This window comes from Petromyzon marinus, chromosome 2 (genome assembly GCF_048934315.1).
Source record: "Petromyzon marinus isolate PM22_M1 ecotype Great Lakes invasive population chromosome 2, UKy_Petmar_22M1.pri1.0, whole genome shotgun sequence".
NCBI classification, from domain to species: Eukaryota; Metazoa; Chordata; class Hyperoartia; order Petromyzontiformes; family Petromyzontidae; genus Petromyzon; species Petromyzon marinus.
In genome coordinates this window covers 5,983,090-6,007,316 of record NC_133668.1, presented here as the reverse complement: position 1 = coordinate 6,007,316, position 24,227 = coordinate 5,983,090, and the positions used below count along the sequence as shown (strand labels likewise).

Here is a 24,227-nt window from a genome sequence, read left to right as displayed (position 1 = left end):
GATGAGTAATCGATCACTTATATAATTGGAAAGCCCAGCTGTAGATCAGTGCTACAGAGGCAGAACTGGGCTGACAGGCTGTGTGATATCAGACACATACATATAACTGCGCGCGAGCACAGATGAGTACAACGCGCGACCATCACCAATGCCATTCACCCTGCTTTTCTGCAGGGCAAAGTCTCGTAGGCTAATGTGCCTGCATTTGAAAGCAGGATCATAATGGCACAAGCTCGATGCTCAGGTGGTGGAATGAAATAATTGTATTGGGATGGGCAAGTGAGTGGAAGTGGGTGATATAGAGACACAAAGAGAGAAAAGAAGACATGGAGACAAATCTATATTGAAAACGAATTTCTTTAGAACTGATATTTGTGTTTAGTGTATTGTCTTTCCCCCACACCTCCAATTAGCATGGTTGGCTATGTAGACACTCAAGATACACAGAAGTGTGTATCTCTCTCGTTGGCATGCTGGTCTCTCCTCGTAGTTGCTCTTTCGGGTTGTTTGTTCTTGTTGCCCGGTTCTCTGACATTGACATCCTAATCTTCTCATTGGCACAGCCCCTGGTTGCTGGAGCCGTCTCACATTGACATGCTAATCTCTCACATTTACGTACAAATTCCATCTCTAGCTCCGCCCACTTACCCTGGGATTGAGCCCACCTAAAGCCTATCTAACCTCGTCTTGCAGCAGCTCTTTCTCCTGTGTCAGCAGTTCTCCTGCTGTGTTTGTCTCACCTGATGACGGTCGCTTGTGTTGCGATCGAAACGTCGTTATCTATTCATCTTCTACCTACGTGACTTTACCGAAAGAACCAAAGAAGTATGGATTCCTGCAGTCACGAAAGCTTCAAATCAAGACAGAATAAAATTAGTAATAAAAAATTGACAAAAAAATAAACACATAAAAAAACAGCAGTGAATTGAAGCTAGAATACTGCATCTAAGCTGGACCGAAAAATTAACCAACGTATAAGTAAGAAAAACGTTGCACATAGAAGACATGATGATGCTGGCAATGATGAGAAGGAAACTGGCACTATTTGGACACAAATGCAGGATGGACAACAGCAGGATAATTAAAAGTGCGTTGTTCTGAAAAATGAAAGAAGAAACCGGAAAGAGAGACCTAACAGAGAATGCCCAACGAGGACATCAGAGATCGGTGCCAGAAAGATGTGGCCACTACGTGAGCACACTGGCACAAGACAGAGGGAAAGTGTAAACCAATGATGAAATGTGCGGTGGCACGTCTATGGGATATCTGCCAACACGCATCGTGATGACGACGACGGATTTGAGACTTAACGGCCCGCGTCTGTCCCCCGAGTGGCGTGCTCGCCGAGACTCACGTCGACCACCTCGTCCTCGGTGTAGTCGGGGTGCAGCATGTACACCTTCCGCGAGGGGGGCGCAACGGGGGCTGGGGGGGACTCCACTTTGTCGTCCGCCGTGCTCGCCGCCGCCGCCGCCGCCGCCGCCGTCTGCGCCGTCCCACCGCGCGTGCTCCGCCTCCCCTTGGTGCTCCCCGAGCTGCTACGCGACCATTCGGACGGCGTGCAGGGGCGGAACCGACTCTTTCTCCTGGAGAGCCCCGCAGCCTGCACCGCCGCGTCGGCAAGATGTCAATTACCTCGCCTGGTGCGCGGGACGTCGTGGGTTCGATTCCCACTGGGAAGCGGGCCGAGCTTATTGATACTCGCACAGCAATAACCAGCGCGACCTTGCCAGACCAGCGGATGCATGACCAGCGGCCTGTGTCACCACCGCAGTGAACATCTCGCCGTGGTGGCGAGATGTTCACTGCCTCAACGCCACAAGCTCAGTGGGCCTTACCTGGTAAAAAAATAATAATTAAATAATGAATCAATTGTTTTAGTTTAACATGGGCGCCACAGACTTTGTAGGGTGCGGGGTAAAAATAAAATGGGCAGGGAAAAATCACACGCGTGCATTCAAACAATGCTTTCCAACGTGCGTTTCTCATTATTTTCGTGGGCGATAGCAACGTTAATTTCCAAGGTTAGGGCGTGCCTAGCGACGTATTTGGTGTGTCACGTGGGCGGCATGTGAGATCATCACATTGGCCGAAGGGGATGATATATTTTAGTGCTCTATTTTATCACGAAATATTGGACAACCCTTTGATTAATTTGGAACAGTTTTTTTCATGCTTAGTCCCGAGAAGAAACACAACTTTAACCTATTGTCTTTTTTTGGGATCCTCTTTACGAGCATTATCGTAACTCCATGTTACAGATGGACGGACAGATGGAGGGATTTCATGCATTCGTGCTTTGAGCCTCAGTTGGTAAGCAAACTCAAATGTCTTCCAACTCAAACAAGTGTGGTACTCATCAGCAGTGATGCCAAATTATGGGAATTCAGTGGGAGATCTCAAGAATAACGATGAAGCCGAATGGTGCAACTTCCCTGCTTGAAACTTGCAGATGTTGCACATCACCTTACGTTAAACAATGCAATACAGCTGTGTTTGTTTTGGGACGGAGTTGCACATTACTAGATCAATTAAAAGTCAGTGAGGGCTCATTGCGAATGCACGATAAAATATAAGCAGGTAGGCCCGACCTCTGCCCACCACCGCTCCCCCCACTACCATTTTGCCTGGATAGTCCAGCCCAGGGTACCTGGTGGGGAATACCAATTATATATTTATATATTTGTGAGTGTCCGGTCACCCACGACGTCCACAGTGGCTGTGTCCGAGTGTGAGCAGAGGGCGACTGTGGACACACCAGGGCTTCCTGCTCCTCCTGCTGCAGCCGGAGCTGCTGGAGCATCTCCTCAAACTCGGCCTCCTTCGCCTTGTCCTTGTTCTGCATTGCCCTGTTCTGGTCCTCGTAGGACTTGGCCACCACAGCCAGGATGAGATTGATGAGGTAGAAAGAACCCAGGAAGATGACCATGACGAAGAAGATCATGTACACCTTGCCCGACGATCTCAGGGTCTGGGTGGAACAAAACGATGCAGTGAAGGTTTTTTTTTTTGGAGGAGTAATTATGGGTGTAATGATTCCCCACCTTGGCGATTCAATGAATTGGGGTGATCCACTGACCGCTCACCAATGACAACATACATAATTTACAACAGTGCAGCTATGAAGCTCTTTTCCACAGATGTACAGGAGACAAGGTGGTTACAAGGTCACCCCGTGGGAGCAAGGCCAGCAGCTGTACTCATATCCACAGAAGTGTGCTTGTATCAGAAGTTGTCCATTGCCTTCCCCCACCAGCGTAATGTAAGGATGTGTTGCTTACATCACAGCTTGACTTACATATGGTGTGCTTATATCGAATTTTTTTCTGTGCTGTGTGTGTACTACCACGATTTAACAAACATAATGGTGATGATTACAGCTTTTGGAACTAGATTAAAAACTAATCGAATTAGAGAGATCGGGAGAAAGCAAAATACAGTCAAGAGAAAAACCAAAGGGACAAATATTTGATAGCAAATGTAAATGGTAGCAGATGTTACACCAAAGACGCATTCCGGCTTTGTGCAAATCCATTCCAGGAATCTCAGTGGAATAGCTGTGATACGGCTGGGAATGCTGGCCGGCAAGTTCGCCACGGTGGGCAACATGTTAAACGCCACGGTGACGAGATGTTAACTACCTCACGTGGTATACAGGAGGTCGTGGGTTTGATCGCGACCCTGACACCTGTATATTTAAAGTTTTTGCATATTCTCCCCATGGTCGCGTGGATTTTTCTCCGGTTTTTCCCCTCCACACTTAGAAACGTGCTTTTAGAGTATTTGGCAGCTATACATTTCCACGTGATAAGCCACTTAGTTGAGCTATCACTTGTGGTCAGGTCGCCTCTGAAAACGAGCTATATAGCTCAGTGGGCCTTACCTGGTAAAATAAAAAAATAGTTTCATTTTAGCTAAGTAGTTAAATAGTTTAAATACAGTAATTGAACATCTTGAGTCATCGTCTTTGACCTTTGCGTCCTTTCGTGTAACAGGGAGCCAAGCGGACCGCGAAGACGAGCCCAATAACAACAGAAAAATTTAAGACATGAAATGAGTCCATCGACTCACCTGCTGGTAAAGATACTCCCAGGAGTCTTGAGTCATGAGGCGGAAGAGAGACAGGAACGCCCACCCAAAGTGGTCATAGTTGGTGAAACCAAAGTTGGGATTTTCTCCAATCTTCAAGCACAAGTATCCCTCTGGACACTCCCTGTAAGGGACGGCGTAGCCACGGGTTAGCCCACACTGGGGCATGCAGGGGCACGCTATGGCAAGCTTAGGGTTGCCACCTGTGCTGGTTTTCCCAGAATATCCCCTTTTTGAAACGTGTAGTCTTTCTGCACCGTTAGAATCCAAGATTTGTGTTAGTTGCGCAATAACAAACCGACTCAAGACAATGCACTTCTTACAGCACTTTCTCTCCTCTCCTGGCATTGGGAGATATTTTTCTTACTTTAAAATGTTCCGGTTGTTTGTAACTCAGAGAGGGCAACCTTCGGCAAGCATCCCACCATCGCACGTGTCGGGCTGTACATGTACAGCTCAGCCTTTTTTTTGTTAGTCCACTGCTGGATGAGGGGGTCTCGCCGCACCGTGCGGTTCACGGAGGCTACGTGACCATACTTCACGGCGGAGGCGAGTGTGGTTTGTGAACGCAGGGGGCACAGACATCGGAGCATAGTACAGGACAATAATTGATTTTTGCTGCGCCGCCCTTTTGCTGATAGTGCAGTCTCCACAGCGGCCTACAGCACCTGTGTGATGCATCTCTGTTTCCCATTCAAGTACGGTCCAAGCCTAAACTCCCGCTGATCTCCTGAGACCTGTACCCGTTTGCCGCGTGGCCAACGTGCGCATGTAATCTGATCCCCTCGCCTGTTTATCCATCTGTCAAAATGTTTGTCCTTTGTCTCCTTATTCCTTTTTCCACTGCTATCTTACAAGGACATAATTGCAATATATAAGTATATGAACTACATCAACGATAAGCCCAACGGTGTTCGAGTCCAGTTTGCGATGGACATTGCGTGCAATCCTCCCTGACCCTTTGGGCAAAAGCCAAGCGATCGGCAGAGATAAGCAGATGGCCTTTTACTTCGTCCCGTGTGCCGTGTGGTACCACACTGCTCGGTAAGGTGACGCTCTGTAAGTCCATGAGCCCTGCGCAGTTTTAAATATGATTCGCACTTACAACCTTCAGCGCTGCACGGAAAACCGATGTTCCGAAGCACTCTTTCGCTTTCACTCTAGAGATGCAGGATCATCCATTAATGTAGGTACTCCACCGATTTCTAATTCCCCGCTTACTTTCTTCTCGACGGTCGGCTAAAGATTGCGAGAGCGATGGCTCCGCACCTTTGCAGGGGTGGAGGTTTGCACCCGACATGCAGGAAACATTCGGGAGTGTGCATGCTCAAAGGAAAACGATTTACAACTCGCATCACAAATTCTGTTATACAGGTGTGGTTTTTAAGAATACATTAAAGCAGAGCTAACACTGCAATGGCTGAGAATAATGTATTGCATGCACACGATTCCTTGCTTGACAGCCCTCAACCACAATCTGTGATTGTATCAGTTCTCTCTGTTGTTTTAAAGGGGCATCTTTAAATGGATCACCCTGTACAATTGCAGTCTGCCGCAGAAATTCCGTGTTCTCTGTCCGCACACGTGGGCATTCTATTTTCCTCCTGTTGTTCAAACGTGAAACTGGCTAGGCATGCTATGCCAAGTTCTTGTGACATTCGGCGGGGTTATTTTTGGGATAAAATAAATAATGTGCATTTTACATAACGCATAATATATTTCATATTTATATTGAGGAGGGTTCTGTCTTGAAACTCCATTTTTAGAATGCTGAACGTGCGGTGGACAACAGGAAAACAGTGAGAGCAGCGTGCCGGTAAAAACTCAATCACTCTCGTGAGAAGCACTTACAATTGCCGCACAGGTAGATTAAAAAATCCACTGCCTTACTTGCATCTCTCGGCCTATCCCACATCCCGAGCCTAGTTTGTAGTCCTTCCGCCGCACCTCCCATTAGCACAGTTGGCTATGAGCGGCGCGAAAGGAGTTCACAACACACACGTGCATACACCTGATGTCTTTCAGGCCAGTCTCCCACCCATGTATAAACAGAGGCTGAAAAAGCCCCGGCTTAGCTCCACGAAACTGGCAAGACCGGGCACAGTCAGGTCGATTTGGTCGTGTCGCATTTCACCACAGCCGCATTACTGTCTGGGTGATGTAGGGCATCTGCTAGGCTCAGAACGCGAGAAGCGAAAGCGCAGCGGGGGCCCACCAGATTAACGAGAGGAGGAACGTCCCCCCGGGGTGGGGAGGGGGTGGAACAAGGAGTGGCTCAGAATCGGAACAAAAATATGGATTTATACTGGAGGAACCCGATGAGCTATGAAGCTCTTTTTCAGTAGGGGCTACAGGGTTTGAAAGTTAAAACAGACATGCACACTCACCCGGCCCCTGAGCTGTTTCCGCAGAGTATTGGCTGATTGTCGGACTTGTAATAGTTATCTGTAAAAGTGCAGCGGCAACAGTTTGATGTTTTAGAACACCGTTTGAATTACGGCAGATGCAATAATCCATGCAGCATGCACATTGTACATTAGGAGGCTGATCGATGCATGTGTGAGCATTAAGGGATGGCTCCCGATTGATCAACCATATTACGTATGCTGATGATCTAGTAATTGCTGCTTACTCTGGGAAGAGGTTGGAGGATCTGCTGCTGAACCTGGAGCATATCACGAAAAAGTGGGGCCTTACCTTCAGCCCCACCAGAATTAAGCATCTGCCTGGGTAGTATTGTGTCATCAAACACTCTAACCACTCAACTCCCCATGAGTGATGGGACAGTTGTGGAGAGAGTGGAGAAGTTTCCGTGCCTGGGTAGTGTGCTTATGACAAGCTCCAGTTTGGCAGCAGAGATCTCGCTCCGAAATAGTCGAGTGGAATTATCTTTCCATTAGCTTCGTAACGCTGTGTGAAAGCTACGTGGTCTGTCTCTCCAGATAAAGCATCTGGTCTTCTCAGTCATAGTTATGCACTCCCTTCTCAATGTTTGCAAAACGTGGACCCTTCTGAATGAACATCTGTGCTGGTTTGAAACATTCAGGTTGGCCTGCCTAAGATCCGTCCTGGGTTTTACCAGGCTGGATTGTGTGAGCTCACAAATCCTTGAAATATTGTGGGCACATTCCCATCGGTGAACTCCTCTGGCAGGCAAGGCTGCGTTGGCAGAGGGATGTAGCCCACATGACCCAGCCATCGCATGCCCAAGCAGCTTTTGTTTGGTCGGATAGAGGGGGATAAATGGACGCGGCCCGGGCTAGAGACGGGATGGACTGATGTGATACAGGAGGATGTGGAGCTGAGCGTATTTTCCGAAGACTGGTATCAACGGTATCAAGATTGTCCTCCAACAACAGCAGAGGGTAGAGGAATGATGCTCATAACTACCAGTGGCAAACTGAGCAGCTAAAATGCATCAATTTGGCATAGTGGGAAGAACAGTTGGTGTATCTGCTGATCATCTCAGTCAACCAACCCATGACACCTGGGTAAGTCCCATGACCTCGTGCCAGCGAGCCTTCGACACTTCACATGGCCTCAAAGTGCACCTATCCTGGCACAAGCGCCATGGTGATATCATCGACACTTAGTGGCGATTGTCAGCTGTTGTTGTTGCTGTTGTGTGTGCACCTGTATGCACATTGGTAGTGGTGGCTCAGCTCAAGAGCAGACATCATCTCTCGTCAAGGAGCATTAACCATCACACAAACCCCGATGATCCTCGCAGCAGCTTGTGGCTAACCATCGAACAAAGACGGTCACCGCATCGCGCACCTTCGGACGTGCTCTGCGGACGTCTGGAACGCTCTTCCTTCTGATATTAAGAAGCCACTGGAGCTATGCACTTTTAAATCTAGATCGAAAATTAATTTATTTAGAACTGCTTTTAATGTTTAGTTTGCTGTCCTTCCCCCGAACCTCTGATTAACACGGTTGGTTACGTACGGTGCAAAAGAAGACAACATACAGTGGTCCCTCGGTTAATTATATTAATTTGTTCCACAAAAAACACCGTTAATTGAATATAAGAAATACATGTTAAAGGCTTAATTTGTTCGAAGAGGATCGGAAATTTACCTTTTTCACCATAAAAAACATAGTTTATCATATTTAAACACGCTATTTTAATAAATACAGTTATTACAACATATTAAAGCATTCATATCAATAGAAACATTGATAAATAATGAATAAATAGGGCATAAATAAGTGCATAATTAGAACACTTAATACAAATTCTTACCTTAGGCTAAGAAGATGGATGGCTTAACAGGATGATGGAGAAGTTGGAGTTGGAGAAAATTGCTCTCAAAATTCTCAAAAAAGGGCATCACTGATTGGCTGAGGTCTGCCAAGCCCACTTAGGAGCGATCCGTTTGTTACGAAATTGACAGGTCCACGTGATTATCGTAAACACATCGTTCATCGAAAATGTGGCGTAAATTGAAACAATGGGGTTCCCTATGGGAGGCGGATCGTTAATTAAAATATCGTTAATCGATAGCATCATAAACCGAGGGACCACCGTACAAGCGTACATACTTGTGTCTTTGAGGTATGCGAGGGTTTCGTTGTCCCACGTTCTGTTTCCGTTTGGCCACAGCACGCACTTGTTCTTCAGGTTGCCCATGAAGAGCTGTTGCCCAATCAGAGCGAAGATGCTCAGGCAGAATATCGTGAGGATGATGACATCGAAGAGCTTTTTCACCGACTGGATGAGAGCCTTCACGATGGTTTTGAGACCTGTAAAGAAGACGTGACAACAAAAAATAACAAAGGGCCAAAAGTTAAAACGTTTTGAGCGCGGCGATTTACATTCGTGAGTATTCTCATATGTGAGTAGTAGTTTTTCAGATACTTAGCTTTTAAATTGACACACCAGGAAAAACGGAGATGGTTTTGAGGACACGAAGCACTCGGAACGTTTTAAGGGAAGACATTTTTTGTTTCGGATTCACATACGTCACAATCCTAAACAGATGACAAGAAAATAATATATATTAGAACAAACAATAACATATTTTTTTGTAAATTACAAAGCGCTTAATCCTGAAGACGCCAAAATAGGCCAATACATTTAACCAATTGTACACGTACATTTAAGCCTATAAACCTCACGACGTAACTCTTTCCTCTTAGTGACAGTTAAACCTTGTTGTCATGTTTAACTAACGTCTTCTTCACCATACAGGTTTACTGAAGCAACACCTTTATACTGGACGAGTAACCAGTGGCAGACTCTGCCCACTATTCAACTCCAGTACCACATTCCAAAGGAGGCACATCACTTGGTTGGCTGGTGATGAGGATCACATTTTTGTAAAGTGTTTAGCACAAGAACGATATCATCAAACTTTGGGCTGAACCTGCTCTAGAAGTGCAACTTATTAACCTCAGGACTGTAATATTTTGTGGTCCAAAGTCAATTATTTCAGTTGTTTTGTTCAAATACAAGTACAGTATAGCCTGGACAACTTATACTAATGTTATACTTTAACGCCTTTCAGGAGCAGTGTGGTTCGTAGAGTGTGAAGGCAGAGCCCCTGGGCCATTCTACTGGACGTGGAATGGCCCAGGACAATTCCTTGGCTGGGAAGAAAACTTGTCAGCAGTCGTGAATATAGCACAGTTCACGAACCACTGTAACAGCGCAGCTTCCATCTCCCTCAAAGCCCACACATAGAGAAGCAAATATAATAAATAGTCCGTACGTAAAGATCACCACAAGTAAGTCCAACCAGTTCCAAGGGTCACGAAGGAAAGTGAACTGCCCCATGAAAAATCCTCGGGCCAGGACCTTGATCACCACCTCCATCATGTATATGGTGTTCATGGTGTACCTGGAATTGTAAGAAAATACATCACATTTGTCAAGGACATCTGGAGTGGGGGATGTTAGACAGTTATCTAAAAGAACACTCAAGTTTCAAGTTAATTAAATACATATTTAAGAGGAGATAATGTTCCACCCGAGATTAAAGGGCATAATGGCTAATTCCATTAATCTCACTACCACCTTGCAATTGCTTACTTTCTTCAGATAAATCAAGTAGTAAAGTATTTAAAGTTTTCTCTTTAAATATTCCGCAATATGGCTATACATATACGTATACTCCTAGTTGAAATATTGACACGTCCTTCAAGGACCACTCACGCGTCTGACCATCACTAGGTTTTCCCCTTGGTCACTGATGTCTCGATGTCACTCAATGCCTGTCTCGGTAACTTCCCCTCCCCCACCAGATCCACATGTCCCACCCAACACAACCTCCTTTATTTCATTACATCTACGGCACTTTGCTGCGATGTTCTATTCGAAAACTTCCACATTGTTATCTCTATCCTGCCTTGGCATTTCTGATATTCCCCACCGTGCATCTCGATTTCAGAGGCTAAGAGGTTATGTTCTAGTTGCTTTGTTAAAGTACAATTATCTCACCCAAACGGTAACAAACATTACTTTTAACTCAAACACCCATCTAATAACCCTAAAGTTGACATCTCCTTTATTCCAAAGTGGCATATTCAGTCGATGATAAAAACCCACCTTGTGAACGCAGCATATAAGTACAGTCTTAACTTAATGTTGCTTTGTTGCATTTGCAATCATTATCATTCATTCTGGGTTAATTATATTAACTTCAAGATATATGAATGTTTCGTGCACTTTACCAAATGCACAAACACTTACACTAAAATATCCAACTTCTAACAACCAATGTGTGAAACAGGATTACTTTATCAGGGTTATCTGTACCATCGTGTAGAGACAGTGCAGCAATGGTAAAACTCACTCCACTGGAACGTAATCTTTGTCCATCGCCATGAACACGCAGTTCGTTAAAATAGTCCCAACGATGACCATGGTGAAGGCTGTGCGACGGCAGTCAAGGAAAGGGGTTACGCTTCATGGAGGAGATGGTGGTAGGTGACACCTGTGAAACTTTGGGATTATTACTGTAGTTTGCCGGCCCTAATCCCATGGTCGAAATGCCATAACCCCATGGTGGAGGGCAGCGTCTCTATAGGGCAGCCACTGCCGGCTCGTCAAGGTCGTGCTAATTTTATTGGCCTGCCCCCGCCCTGAAATATGTTGAGCTGAGTAGACCTCGGCAGGTATTTTCAACCTTAAAAATATGAAAGGAGTCCTGTGACCAAGCGCTATGTAGCCTCCAATAGGTTCTGTATGATCAGGGATTTGCAAACTCCAGTCCTCGGGATCCACTGCGTCAAATCTGTGCATGTTTACCAGTCTTCTACGCTTAAATAAATAAGTTGTCACATACTCTTTGGTTCTATTCGGTAAAGTCACGTAGGTAAAAAGTAAAACAACAAAAAATCACGACGTTTCGGCCACAACACAAGCGGCCTTCATCAGGTGAAGGGACCAGACTGTCTCGAGGACAGCGCTGGAGTGAACACAGCCAAGCTCAGACCGCGACCTTTAAGCTGTGTGAGAGGAATTAAGGTGCCTTGACAAAGGAATTAGCATAAAAATTAGCATTTAATTGGCGGACTTAGCATGAGCGGTGTAGAGGGGGTGAACATGTGCAGGTTCACCCCCTCTACACCGTTCATCATGCTAAGTCCGCCAATTAAATGCTAATTTTTATGCTAATTCCTTTGTCAAGGCACCTTAATTCCTCTCACACAGCTTAAAGGTCGCGGTCTGAGCTTAGCTGTGTTCACTCCAGCGCTGTCCTCGAGACAGTCTGGTCCCTTCACCTGATGAAGGCCGCTTGTGTTGTGGCCGAAACGTCGTGATTTTTTGTTGTTTTACTTTTTACCTACGTGACTTTACCGAATGGAACCAAAGAGTATGGATCCTTGCAGTCACGAAAGCTTCAAATCTAGAAGTTGTCACGTGCTTGATCATATCTAAACACATTCCATGTGGTCTAACTAGGTACGCCCACTATAACAGTGGAAGTATGGCAGACGCATCTTATAGATGACAAGCCAATGTTCAGTGGGCAGATCAGTTCTATGGTAGGTCCTGGTCTTAAGGACATGGGCCTGCATTTGCTGTTCCGTCACTATATAGTCGATGTTCTTACTTGGACCCAGCGTGCATTCATGATATGTGCATGTTCTGATGCTGAAAAAGTTTGTTGGTGACTACAATCCCATGGGCTGCAGAGAAGTTTAGCAACATCCTATCATTATTGAGCTGATCAGCCCATATTTTACAATCACTCTGGGCCGTATCATCACCCACTTAGGCATTAAAGTCACCCAACAGGATGACTAATCCCTAGAGGCTACTTTAGCTAGCATCCGTGACAAGTCATAGAAGTCATCCGACTGATCAGCCTTGCCTGCATCCTTCCACTGATGTTCATTTTTGGTGGGGGTGTAAGCCACGACCACCCCATTCCTCACTTATAGTTGATGGGGAGGTGAGCCCACAACATCTTCCCATACCTCGCCTCTATGCTCCCATTCCCCATGCATTATTTTGTTCATAATAGCCACTCCCTGTTGTTTAGCAGTCTCCTGCCCCGAATGGAGGACTGTCCATCCCCCAGGTGTAAATGGTACCGGTCCAGCTTCTAAGAGGAATGGTAGCCTCTCCTCCACAGTGAGTGTTTTGGTTATTAGCAAAGGAGATTCAAGTGGAGGGGTTACCAAGCCCTCACACAAACTAATATAAGCATATAGCAACAAAATCACGCAGACTAAAACACGCAAAAAACAAAGTTCACCCGTATAACTTTCAGCAGACTGCAGAGGCAAGAAATGTTTGCGGACACTTATGAAGACTGGCATGACACATGAGGAGATGGGTGGCCAGCACCACGCCCGGTCACCTTTGTCTCCTCAGTGGCGATGTTTACACACCGCACCAGGTACTCATTTGAGGCTGAGTCGACCTAGGGGAGGCCCAGGACCGGTTCAGATAATCGTCAATGATGTTGGCCGTGAGCGGGTATCATAGCGCAGCGCGCTAACCGCTACACTACCGCTCCCCACAATATACACACATACAATCACATGTACTCTACCACACACACACCACGAAACATACGCATACAGGGACACACTGACACACAGATACACATGCACACATAAAAGGATATATGTGTATTAGGATCTTGATGGCAATGCGCCGCACGGGGTTAAATGGACTGAACAAATAAAGGGAGTTTGTCGCATTAAATCTGTAGATCCTCTTTTTTCTGTTCACCGCAATGAATGTCTGCAACACAGGCACACACGCACAAAGCTTTAACAGGGAGAGGCAATCATTTAAACATTGTGGTGAATGTGGCTGCTTTTTGAGAAAAAAACATGACGTGCAACATGTACGAATTGAAAACAAAAGACAGATTTTCTTACGCAGTATACAGGGATACCTCCTACAACACTCAATATGCGTTCTTCGTAAATGGAGCGCTGTATGAAACAGTGCTATAGGAGGTCATTATAACATGGTTCCAATGGAGATGCGTTTCCAACCACTATTTTTTTTTTACCTATGAGCGAAATGAGGGCTTCATTGTGGTATCGGTAATAGCCTTAATAATCATACTTGTACACAAGATAAATGTATTAAAGCATTTCAGAAAAAAATACTCATAATGCTTACATAAATAAATACAATCAGTTATTTACTCACCAGTGCATTCTGTCGGAGCTTGCGTAAGATTAACCACCGTCTGCCGTGAACACACGCTCCGCGGGTAGCTACACTAACCAATGGGATTACTCGATCTGTGGATTGCCGATGAATTGACGCAGCGATTAACCCTCTGTGAACCGATAATCTAACGTGGCTGTCAGATTGACTGTGAGCAGATCGATACAACAGACACCTCGATTCGGCTTCAACAAGACCATATGTGGGCAAAGACAGGCGCCCAATGGGTAACGCGGCGTCTATTCTCTTTCATGTGTGTGCTGATCCACGCAGGAATCGTCCTCCAGGACAAGGGGAAGTTTAAGGAAACAGCGCTATAGAAGGCAGCGCTATAAGAGATAAGCCCGTAACATTGCAAGCTATGTACAACCAGCCACTCGTATTTGCCCACCCACTGATCCTACCTAACGCTACCTCGAAACCCCACTTCGGGCATTCAAACAGGGCAACTCTTTCACTGTTCAGTTTTCAGTGTTGGTGCTGATAAGAGCCATTATCGGGTTTACAAGTAGTTTGAACTCATACGAATGGCACACCAGCTAATCACGGTATTATATTGATATTCGTCTCAGTGTGCCCATGTTAAAATGCAGCAAAAAAAACAAGAAAAAAACTGTAAATGGATATTACGGGAAAAAAACCTAGTTTTTTTCTCCGTAATATCCATTTACACGGGCTAAGATGTCATTGTTTTTTTTTAAAAGAGCTTGCATTTGACAATATTATGTTTCTTGTATTAAATATCGGACATAGTACATGCAATGTAATTCATTGAACGGGCCTATGCCAACCACGCTACTCCGTTATGTTGATGATTAACTACGAGAGCAGTCACTGGTGTAAAGGAAAGCCGCAAGATAAAAGGGACTAATCAATTTAAAATAAACACAACAAAGGTTGGAGATCAAAAGGATTTTTTTAAAAAAACGTGCAATATACAGGGCAGACTTATGCCAGTTTGGACAGGGAGTTCTGACTACACACGCAAGGGGTCCCGGGGAGTTTTTCACATGGAGTCGAAGATGCGAGGGTTTGTTATCCAAAGTTAATTCTGATACGTGTGTAATGAGCGACTTCCGAGGCACACTTGGGCACAAACACTGGGCGATACGTAGAAACGTATCTACGTAGGTACCCACAGCCGACCTTTCTACACAGCCCCATCGTTGGCGTCTAACTATATAGCTGGCTGACTAATGATGACGATGGGAGCCATGCAGAGGATCGGCCATGCGGCCGGATGATGAAGAGAGATGACGGCGAGCAGCGACGCAGCCAGGACCCCACGACAGCCCCGAACCTGCGGTTACGTCTCCCCTATATACTTCCTTCTAAAGCCTTCCAGCAGGTTCCCGGAGCTTCGCGAATGACCCCGCCTTTTACCTTTAACCCAGACACGCACCCCCCCCCCCCCCCCTTCTAGTTGGTTATTATATAACGCGCCCATACCCGTGATTACCCCTCCTGGCCGACAAGTGGCACCCTGTCATTACACATGTAAGAGTTGGTTTAGGTAGATTACAAGTGGGAACTTGAGTGAAGGAAGGTGACTGACGAAGAGGCTACGCAGCTGAACTAGAGTTGACACTGCATGATTCTACTCTTCATTCAAACGAGCAAATACACTTTTCATTACCAGAATTTCGACCCCACTGATGTCCTCTTCTCCCCCTCCCCCCCTTCCCCCATGAGTGCAGATACTACTGACTCTATAGTATGTAGGGTGTGGAGGCATTAGATCTACTGACACTATTGTTGGTAGGGTGTAGAGGTAGTAGATACTACTCACTCTGTTGTATGTATGGTGTGTAGGGAAATATGCCTACAAAATACGATTCTTTTTTGGGGGGGTGGGGGGGGGTCGACAATTGTTGTAAACCTGTTGGATCAACTTTTTACTCCCACATCTGGGCGGGGGGGGGGGTCCACTTTCCATAACTTTTTGATTCAGGCCTCCTGAAAGGCTCATCATTTAGCTGACGGACTCACGGACAAACGGAATGCGTAGGGATTTTATTATAATAGATTGAAGGGTTTGTTTGTCCGTTACTCAATATCTCCTAGTATGTAACGATGAAAATGCAAACTTAAAACAAATATTAATTCTAAAACTTTTAAATTTGTATCAGGTCCCATGGTGTATAAGGGCTTTATAGCTCATGCAGTATATATTCTGATTCTGTAAAGTACAGTCTCCAACTCATATCCACTACATCTCTCTCGCCTCTCTTCATCATCTTGGTCAGTGTGGGTTGGTGAATGGTTCAGGTACTAATACTTGCCAATGATTGGAAGCAATATACGAGAATCGAACTCCGGAACCGGATTCAAATGGAAGGGTGCTAATCACTGCGCCACCGCTCCACCCCATTGCTCTTTATAATTCACGTGAAATGTACTAAACTTTACACAGTAGATAAATATTACATAAAACACTACGGCAGCACTAAAGATATTTGATAATTTTGAAATATAACTTTCCTTATGTATGTACTTAGAAAACTTCCAAAAGTTGACATTATTTTTCATACACGAGATCAACGGGCCTAAAGACAGAGTCAGCTGTCTGTTGTTTGGTAGCTGCGAGTATGTTTGCAGTGTACACTTGTTTTCAAACGAAAAGAAGTGCAGCAATATTATGAGCACGTTATGAACGTTACAGGCAATCGATATGGTCGTGCACGGGTTTATCAAGCCAGCACCACGAGTTTGATTCCCGGCCACTGCTAACGTCAGTGTCGAGAGATATCTGAACAAGTCCTATAACAACCAGGCCACACCGCCTGCGTGCTGACGTCTGGTCTTGCACCTAGGATTAACAAAGGGCTGTAAAGTGCAGAATGTTATTTTTGTTCATCACAAGTGATGCATGCACGTTGAACTTCTTTCGCACCGTACGCAGCCAACCGCATTGATATGACCATCACTAGAAACCTGGATAAATGTTGTGTATCGAAGGTATTGGTCAACCGTTCCTGTAATATTGTTGGTCAGTCAACATTTCAATTGGTTAAATACAACGTTGACTGTACAGATTGACTCCACCAAACACATTCGCTCAATTCATGTTGAGTGTTGTCATCCTTCCCCCGCACACTCCCGATTAGCACGGTTAGCTACGTACGGTGCGAAAGAAGTTCATAATCCAAACGTATGACAACAGCAATTATTCACAACTGGCCGGTGGCCTCATCCTTGGCACTAAAACCTCTCTGCACTTGATTTGATTTCACACTAAAACTCAACAGCGAAGTTCAACCTCTGTAGGCCACCACCTCCTTCCTCTACATACCCCTCCCCAATACTCCTTAGGCTCCACCCCTTCCTGAATAATCCCATCTCTTACTATTCTGGCTCTGCGCCTTTCCTTTTTATGCCCCGCCCATTCTTGTTTAGGTGCCACCTCCTTCTGTTTAGACTCTGCCCATTACCCCCCTGCCCCTCCCATGGGACACTCGGGAGAGGGTCCGTGCACGTGCAACAGGGGTAGGGGGAAAGGTCGGGATCGATTCCAGCTCACGGCCAACACCAAGTGGCGATTATCTGAGCCGGTCCTCGGCCTCCCCTAGGTCGACTCAATCTCAAATGAGTACTTGGTGCGGTGCGTAAACAACATCACCACTGGGCGGGGAGGTCTTTTGGCCACCCACCCTGTCGTGTGTCGTGCCGAACTTCATAGGTGCTCGCGAACAGCACTTGCCCCCAACAATCTGTTCAGGCTATACGGGGGAATCTCTAGGGCAGGATCACCAGGGGTAGGGGTGGGGCGGCTTCTCGACGATCAAAATCCCTCTTAGAGCAAGACAAGAATAGACGAGGAATGCTCGTGCATTTTCTCAGGATACTCGGCCGGGAAGGATAGTGCATTTGGGGGAGGCGTGTCGTCAGCATGCACAAACCTTACTCAACGCTGTGGGATGTAATTGATGTGTGCATGTATGCAGAACTTCTTTCGCATCCCGCGTAACCAACCACGCTAATTGGAGGTGTGTAATCCCGCAGATGTGCTAGGCAATGCCACCGCCACGCACTTTCCCGTCTGAGCGTCATCCAGCCAAGAAGCTAGCCAGTCAGAAAACCAGCCAGCCAGCAAAACTTTTTTTTTCATAATATAGTATTATATGATTGTTTAGTCCTGTATATGCCACCTATAGTGGATAGTGTTTGCCCCCTCTCACATGTGGGTTTTTGTCGGGCGCTCTGGTTTCCTCCCACATGCGTAAATCACTCATTGCTTTTCTGAAAACATCTTAACATGAAATCCCGATGCAGGACCCTCCTTAAAAAAAAAACAGTCCTTGGACGTAGTGTGGCTCACAATAATGCGCAAGTCGATATACGTCCATTCGAACACAGCGTAGCTCAGTGTTCTTTACACATTTTCATCATTGGTGAGGGCTGCAGACCGATGATGATGGGGTGTGTTTGCACATGTTGTGTAGTATCGGGGGCCGCACTAAAGGCCACCAATGGCCACCAGTGGCCCGCAGGCCTTGCATTGAAGAACACTGGCGTAGCCAATTTAAGCTTCAATGGGGTTGATGCGTATCGTCTCTTAACGAGAGCAACAAAGACAACAATGTATGTTCATTGCGTGCTGCGTGTATGAAAATCAAGACTTTTAGGATACAAAAGGTGAGCTTAATGTATTGTGAAAATCACGTGCAGTGTTGACATTCGGTCATGGCGAATGTTTGACCATACTGGGCCTCGCTGGTTAGTATGGGTTAGTGAACATAGGGAGGCCTTGAAACGGTTCAGATGGTGGCCGGTGACGTCGAACTCATATTTTACTGAGTTTATTGCCAAGTTATCTAACCACTGCGCCACCGAGCCCCGAGTTTCATTGTAGATGGAAAACGTCAAGCAACCCACGACTGTAATTGCCGCACAAATTCAACAAGAGCTGGCGAAGTGCTTTTGTTGGAATTTATTAAGTTGGATACTGGCGTCTTTTATGTTTAAAGCCACGTATCCTCAAAGCTCCTAAGGTCAACCATCCACATGAAGCATTGTCCTGCAACCTTAATATGGTCCCTCGGGTTCCAGTAGGACCACATTTGTCAATTTCCCCTCATCGGTACAACATTTGCTGTATTCTCTGCACAACAAGACGCACGTATTTACCCTGTATCGTACTACATTAGAAAATATCAAGTTTTGCTGGCTTGCTCGCTCGCTCCCTCGCATGCGGGCGGGGGCAATGCGCGTTGGTGACGTCGAGGTGCACGCTTACGTGATGACGTCACCTGCGTCCCAAAGCGTTGAGCCGAGGGCTCGTGCGCCTCCACCCACCCATCCACCCACCCATCCACCCACGCCACACCCTGACCGTGTTTCCCAGTGCCAGTTTCTCAGATCACATTTGGAGTGCGTTCTATAAACTTAATAGGCAGTTTAACACGTCGGCTTTCGCGACCAATATCATCCACGATAGAGGTTTTCTGGGTTAGATCGCGTAAATATACAAATGTGTCGCCACCACCCGACACGGCCAACTAGTGAGGGTTGTCACGTAAACAGAACGTGAGCAATTCGTCACGAGTACAGCCACACCGGTGTGCTGGAGAGCTCGAGTGACGAATTGGCCACGTTCTGTTTCCGTGACAACCCTTACTAGTTGTCTGTGTCGGGTGGTGGCGGGTTTTAGCGACACATTTATATATTTACGCGATCTAACCCAAAAAACCTCTATTATGGACTTAAAGGGCATGTGACAATATATTAAACAAACTTAGTTACTACGCTTGGGGGTGAGTCTTACTTTCCAGAGCGTCTTGTAATTCCGCCCCCTGTAATGATTCGTCATGATTTGGAGTCAGGATTCTATCCAGGGCATTTTTTTATTTTCTCATTTATGTGTGGTGTCCGTTTGGTCCATTATCCTAACCGCCATATATGTAACAAAGACAAAGATCCCCCGTATAGCCTTAACAGACTGTAAGGGCAAGTGCTGTTAGCGAGCACCTACAAAGGCCAACACGGCACAACGAGGGGGTGGGTGGCCAACACCACGCCCGGCCGCCTTTGTCTCCCTAGCGGCGATGTTTACACATCGCACCAGGTACTCATTTGAGGCTGAGTCGACCTAGGGGAGGCCCAGGACCGGTTCAGATAATCGTCACTGGTGTTCACCGTGAGCAGGGAGTCGAACCCGGGTCGCCAGTTTCGTAGCACAGCACGCTAACCGCTACACCACCCCTCCCCATCATACCAACACCCACAGCCTCACAAATAGAGACCCATAGAGTCGCATAGACACGCAGAGACTGGGAATGTGGAATGCGTTGGCAGTGGCTTTATCATCAGCACGTACTGCATCAGACAGGTGCTCACGCAGCCTACCCAGCCTCCCAAGAGGAGTGATCTTGTGGAGCCCAACGCTGGTGCATTATCCCCCACACGTTGCCTCTGCATTCCAATTATCAATTAGCCCAGCTGCGCGCATTATCACCTGAATCTGGACACCCTGGGGAGGACTCAGTTGGCCCTCCTCAACCAGGTGCCTCGAACCTCAGAGTCCTTCTCGATAAAAATAATAGTCAACACATTCGTCAATAACACTGTGACCTCAAAAGGGAAAATATAAATATACATAACATGTTTCCGTCAATGGCGCCTCTTCATAGAACATCAAAAGATATACATCTGACCTTCCAATCAGTGTTGCTCACTCTTCCTCCCCATGCAGATGTTAAAACTATCTCGCCTGGTACACAGGAGGACGTGGGTTCGATCCCGACCCTGACGCCTGTATATTTGGAGTTTGCATGTTCATAATAAAGGTTTTTGGGTTAGATCGCGTTATTTATAAATGTGTCGTAACCCTCCCCCACCCGACATGGCCAAGCAGCAAAAAAAGTGTCACGTTGACAAAAGACAAATAGTTCACTACTTTAGCCCACCGGTGTGTTAAAGAGTGAATCCACAACATTTACAGTTTGAGTACGACGTTTCGCTGTTAATTACATCCATCATCATCGGGCAATTCGCCAGAATTGGCGAATTGCCCGATTCGCCAGGATTGACGAATTGCCCGATGAAGCTGGATGTAATTACCAGTGAAACGTCGTACTCAAACTGTAAATGTTGTGGATTCACCCTTCAACACACCGGTGGGCTAAAGTAGTGAACTATTTGTCTTTTGTCAACGTGACACTTTTTTGCTGATTGGCCGTGTCGGGTGGTGGAGGGTTACAACACATTTATAAATAATGCGATCTAACCCAAAAACCTTTATAATGAATAATATTGGTCGCGAAAGCCTACGTGTTAAAGTTTGCATCTTCTCTGTCTCTCCCTGCGGTCACGTGGATTTTTGTCTGGGTCCTCCGGGTTTTCCCTCTAAATTTAGAATCTACGAGCGTTTACGGTATTTGGCCGCGATAAATTCCACGCGACAAGCCACTCCGTTAAGCTCGCATTTGTAGTGGCCAAGTCGCTTCTGAAAAAGAGCTATAGAGCTCAGTGGGCCGTACCTGGTAAAATAAAATAAAAAAATAGCTTTGTTTATAGTTGTAGTAACGACCCCGCACCCATCTCACCATCTGGTTCCTGTAGAAGGGATCCAGGTCTTCTAGGGGCTCCGAGATGAGCTCCTTGGGCACGTCCCCGTAGACGAACGGCAGCTTCCTCTCGGCCTCCAGAAAGCTGAGAGGCTTGAGTTCCTCCTCGCCAAAATCGAGGAGGCTCTTGTCTCCCGCCTCCTTGTTGGCCTTCTCCTCGGCGATCTGATCGGCGATTTCTTTGAGCGACTCCTTGCTGAGACGACGGAAAAAGCCGTCGGACAGAGGCAGCGCCAGTGACGATGCCATTGTCTTAAATGTACCTCGTGTCGACGTCCTTGCAGTGCACGCGTCTTAGCCCAGCACGGGATAACAGCAGCAGATCGCCGGTCTATCCCGCGGACAAAGGCAGCCCTTGCGATGACGAAGGGCACTCATTTGAGTCTCACCTCAACCACAGACTAACGATAGCTCCTCGTCTGTCAGACCGAGTGGGCGCTGGGTACTCATCTGCGCGACCTTGCTGCGCGCAAAATGTTTATGTGCGCTACGGTTTGGTTTCGGGCCGTTGTCGTTGTTGTGGCTGCGCTAGGAGCTGGTACTGGTATAGCGTGCTTCGTTTTTCCAACGGCGGTCACAGCACCACGGGAGGCGAGCTACTTGGTTCATCGATAATGGGTGTCGCGTATTTGTAGGTGGTAATAGCGAGAACAACGTTGAACTTCAGGGTGCCGCTCGCTGCCTTACGAGTGAAACCAATTACTGTCAGGGCCGTAATTTCCGAGGGGGAAAAAATCGCAACAATTTAAATTTCGGGATTTCTTCGAATTATTTGCGCCCAAAGAAATGTGTTTTTTCTGACCTTTCTCGAGCATAATTAAGATGTGCGCCACTCAGTCACGATCGTCTATGTACGTTTGTATATTGCATGCGAATATAATATGTGTGTGTGTAAAGTCCTTGATGATTGTACCCGCGCCAATACCGAGGAGGAAATGTATTTGTGGAAAATGTTTCGTCTCAGTTTTCGGATGTATGCATTGCAGTTTTGGTGTGGAAACGGCTGTGTGTGTGTGTGTGTGGCGTGTGTGATGTGTGCGAGGTGCGTGCGTTTAATATTTTAAGTGTCCAAATCATGCGATGCACCAGCGTGCTCGTTCACGCGAGAGTAATGTCACATCGATGCCTTTGCTTTGTAAGAGACGGAGAGGGATCAATAAACCATGGGTGAATGCCACCTGCCGTTGCCTGCGCTCTTTTTATTTCTAGAAGAAGGGGACGAGAGGAAGGGGGAGGGACAGGAAAAAAGAAATAACCAACATTAAGAGTCATATAACAACACCTGTTTATGTCTGTTGAACTTGTTTCGCGCCGTACGCAGCCAACCGTGCTAAAACACAAAGAGCAACTCTGTATGTGTGTGTTGTGATTTGTATTTATCACGAACAGCCATGATCAATCCACCGATGGATGATGAGCCATAGCCGTCTCTCACAATCTTCCCGTTTAATAATCCATGTAATCGAGCACCTGCACACGAGTTTATTTCATCGCTCCATCTTCTCGGTGGTCTTACCTTCGGAAGCGTTCCATAATTTTTTATAATTATTTTGGCTGATAGACATTTTTTGCGTGATAGGCCACTTAGCTGAGCTATCATTTGTGGTCAGGTCGCTTCTGAAAAGAAGCTAATACCTCAGTGGGCTTTCCCTGATAAAATAAAGCTTAGTTTCGTTTTGCTTGTGTATTTTTTTGCCATTTCCTTACCATTCCTATACTTTGCACCAAGGCCGTAGCAATGGAGTCAATATTGGGGGGGACCAAATCTTCCAGGGGGTCTGGGGGTCCCCCCCCCCCCAGAAAAAATCTAAATTTGAAAATGAATTTCCTGCATTAAATATGAAAAAATTCACTAACACATAGGATGGAGTTATTTATTTATTTTTTGGAACAATGCCTAATCGTGTATTGTGTTACATTGCTGTTTTTTTCTTTTTTACTTCTTCTTGTTTCATTGAATGTAATGGCAGAGATTAGGGATTAATAAAGTACAACCGTAACCACAATCATAATAACAGAAATCTATTTTATAGCAATATATTGGGGGGGGGACATTTTGAGCATATTTGAGCATATTTTAATATATTGGGGGGGGATGTGTGTCCCCCCCCAATATATTATAATATATTATAATTACGGCCTTGCTTTGCACTCCTATCGTGTTTTTTAACGTTCTGACCCGCCCCTTCTGGACATTTGTGAAAATTAGCTTTAAAGCTCATTGGAGTCCTCCAGTGTATAAATACACATTCTGATTCTCCTGATTCTGACTCCGTCACTATTTGTTGACCATCGGCCATCGTCCCTTCTGGCGACAATTCCTACGAAAGCCCAAGCCAAGCCAAGTACGTGTATTAACCATTTTAATAATGGCATAGACCTCTTGACTTTTCCCTCATCCATGCTTTCCTGAACGGGCCCTGCCGTACTTCACCAGGTCGGTCAGTGCGGGTTTGAAGACAGCGAGCATAGACATCGTTGCATAGTACAGCACAACAATTAGCCCCGCAGTAACCCTGTTCTTACTGACGGCGGTCACATATTCAAGCGATATCCAGGCTCAAAGCCTGCTTAGCTTCCGAGATCTGACGGACGATTTAGTAAGTAGGCTAAAGCGTTAAATAAGGGCGTATTTTATTCATGAAAGCAACTGTTAACATTAACGTCGATGCCGTTTAAACCCTAATGGGGATAATTAAGCACGGAGCTAAAACCATCGACATCTGTTAAACATCCGTGGTTGTCCGCTGGGATGTGTTTGTTGTACCTTTCTATATGTTTGCTTTGTGCTGAAATATATTGATGTACGCTGTGCAGTTTTTTGCTTAGCCCCCCCCCCTCGTCACACAGCGTCACAAAAAGTCAGCCCCCCCTCAAATATGACGTCACAAAGCCCTGCCCCCCCCCCCCAAAAAACATGCTTCAAATCG

General features: G+C 46.1%; 1 protein-coding gene across 4 annotated transcripts in view; it reads right to left on the bottom strand.

Moving 5' to 3' along the window:
- The window catches only part of LOC116948895 (sodium channel protein type 2 subunit alpha), a 60,497-nt gene that overhangs the window by 33,060 nt on the left and 3,210 nt on the right, over positions 1-24,227 (bottom strand). For all 4 annotated transcript variants that reach the window (XM_032966152.2, XM_032966144.2, XM_032966125.2 and 1 more), the window contains exons 2-11: positions 21,277-22,502; positions 13,173-13,291; positions 10,887-10,967; positions 9,804-9,932; positions 8,972-9,063; positions 8,635-8,835; positions 6,477-6,534; positions 4,072-4,213; positions 2,759-2,971; positions 1,355-1,603 (exon numbers count right to left, since the gene is read on the bottom strand). In XM_032966152.2, coding sequence (XP_032822043.2) covers positions 1,355-1,603; positions 2,759-2,971; positions 4,072-4,213; positions 6,477-6,534; positions 8,635-8,835; positions 8,972-9,063; positions 9,804-9,932; positions 10,887-10,967; positions 13,173-13,291; positions 21,277-21,546 — 1,554 coding nt within the window. In that variant the 5' untranslated portion in view covers positions 21,547-22,502. The remainder of the gene's footprint in view (positions 1-1,354; positions 1,604-2,758; positions 2,972-4,071; positions 4,214-6,476; positions 6,535-8,634; positions 8,836-8,971; positions 9,064-9,803; positions 9,933-10,886; positions 10,968-13,172; positions 13,292-21,276; positions 22,503-24,227) is intronic.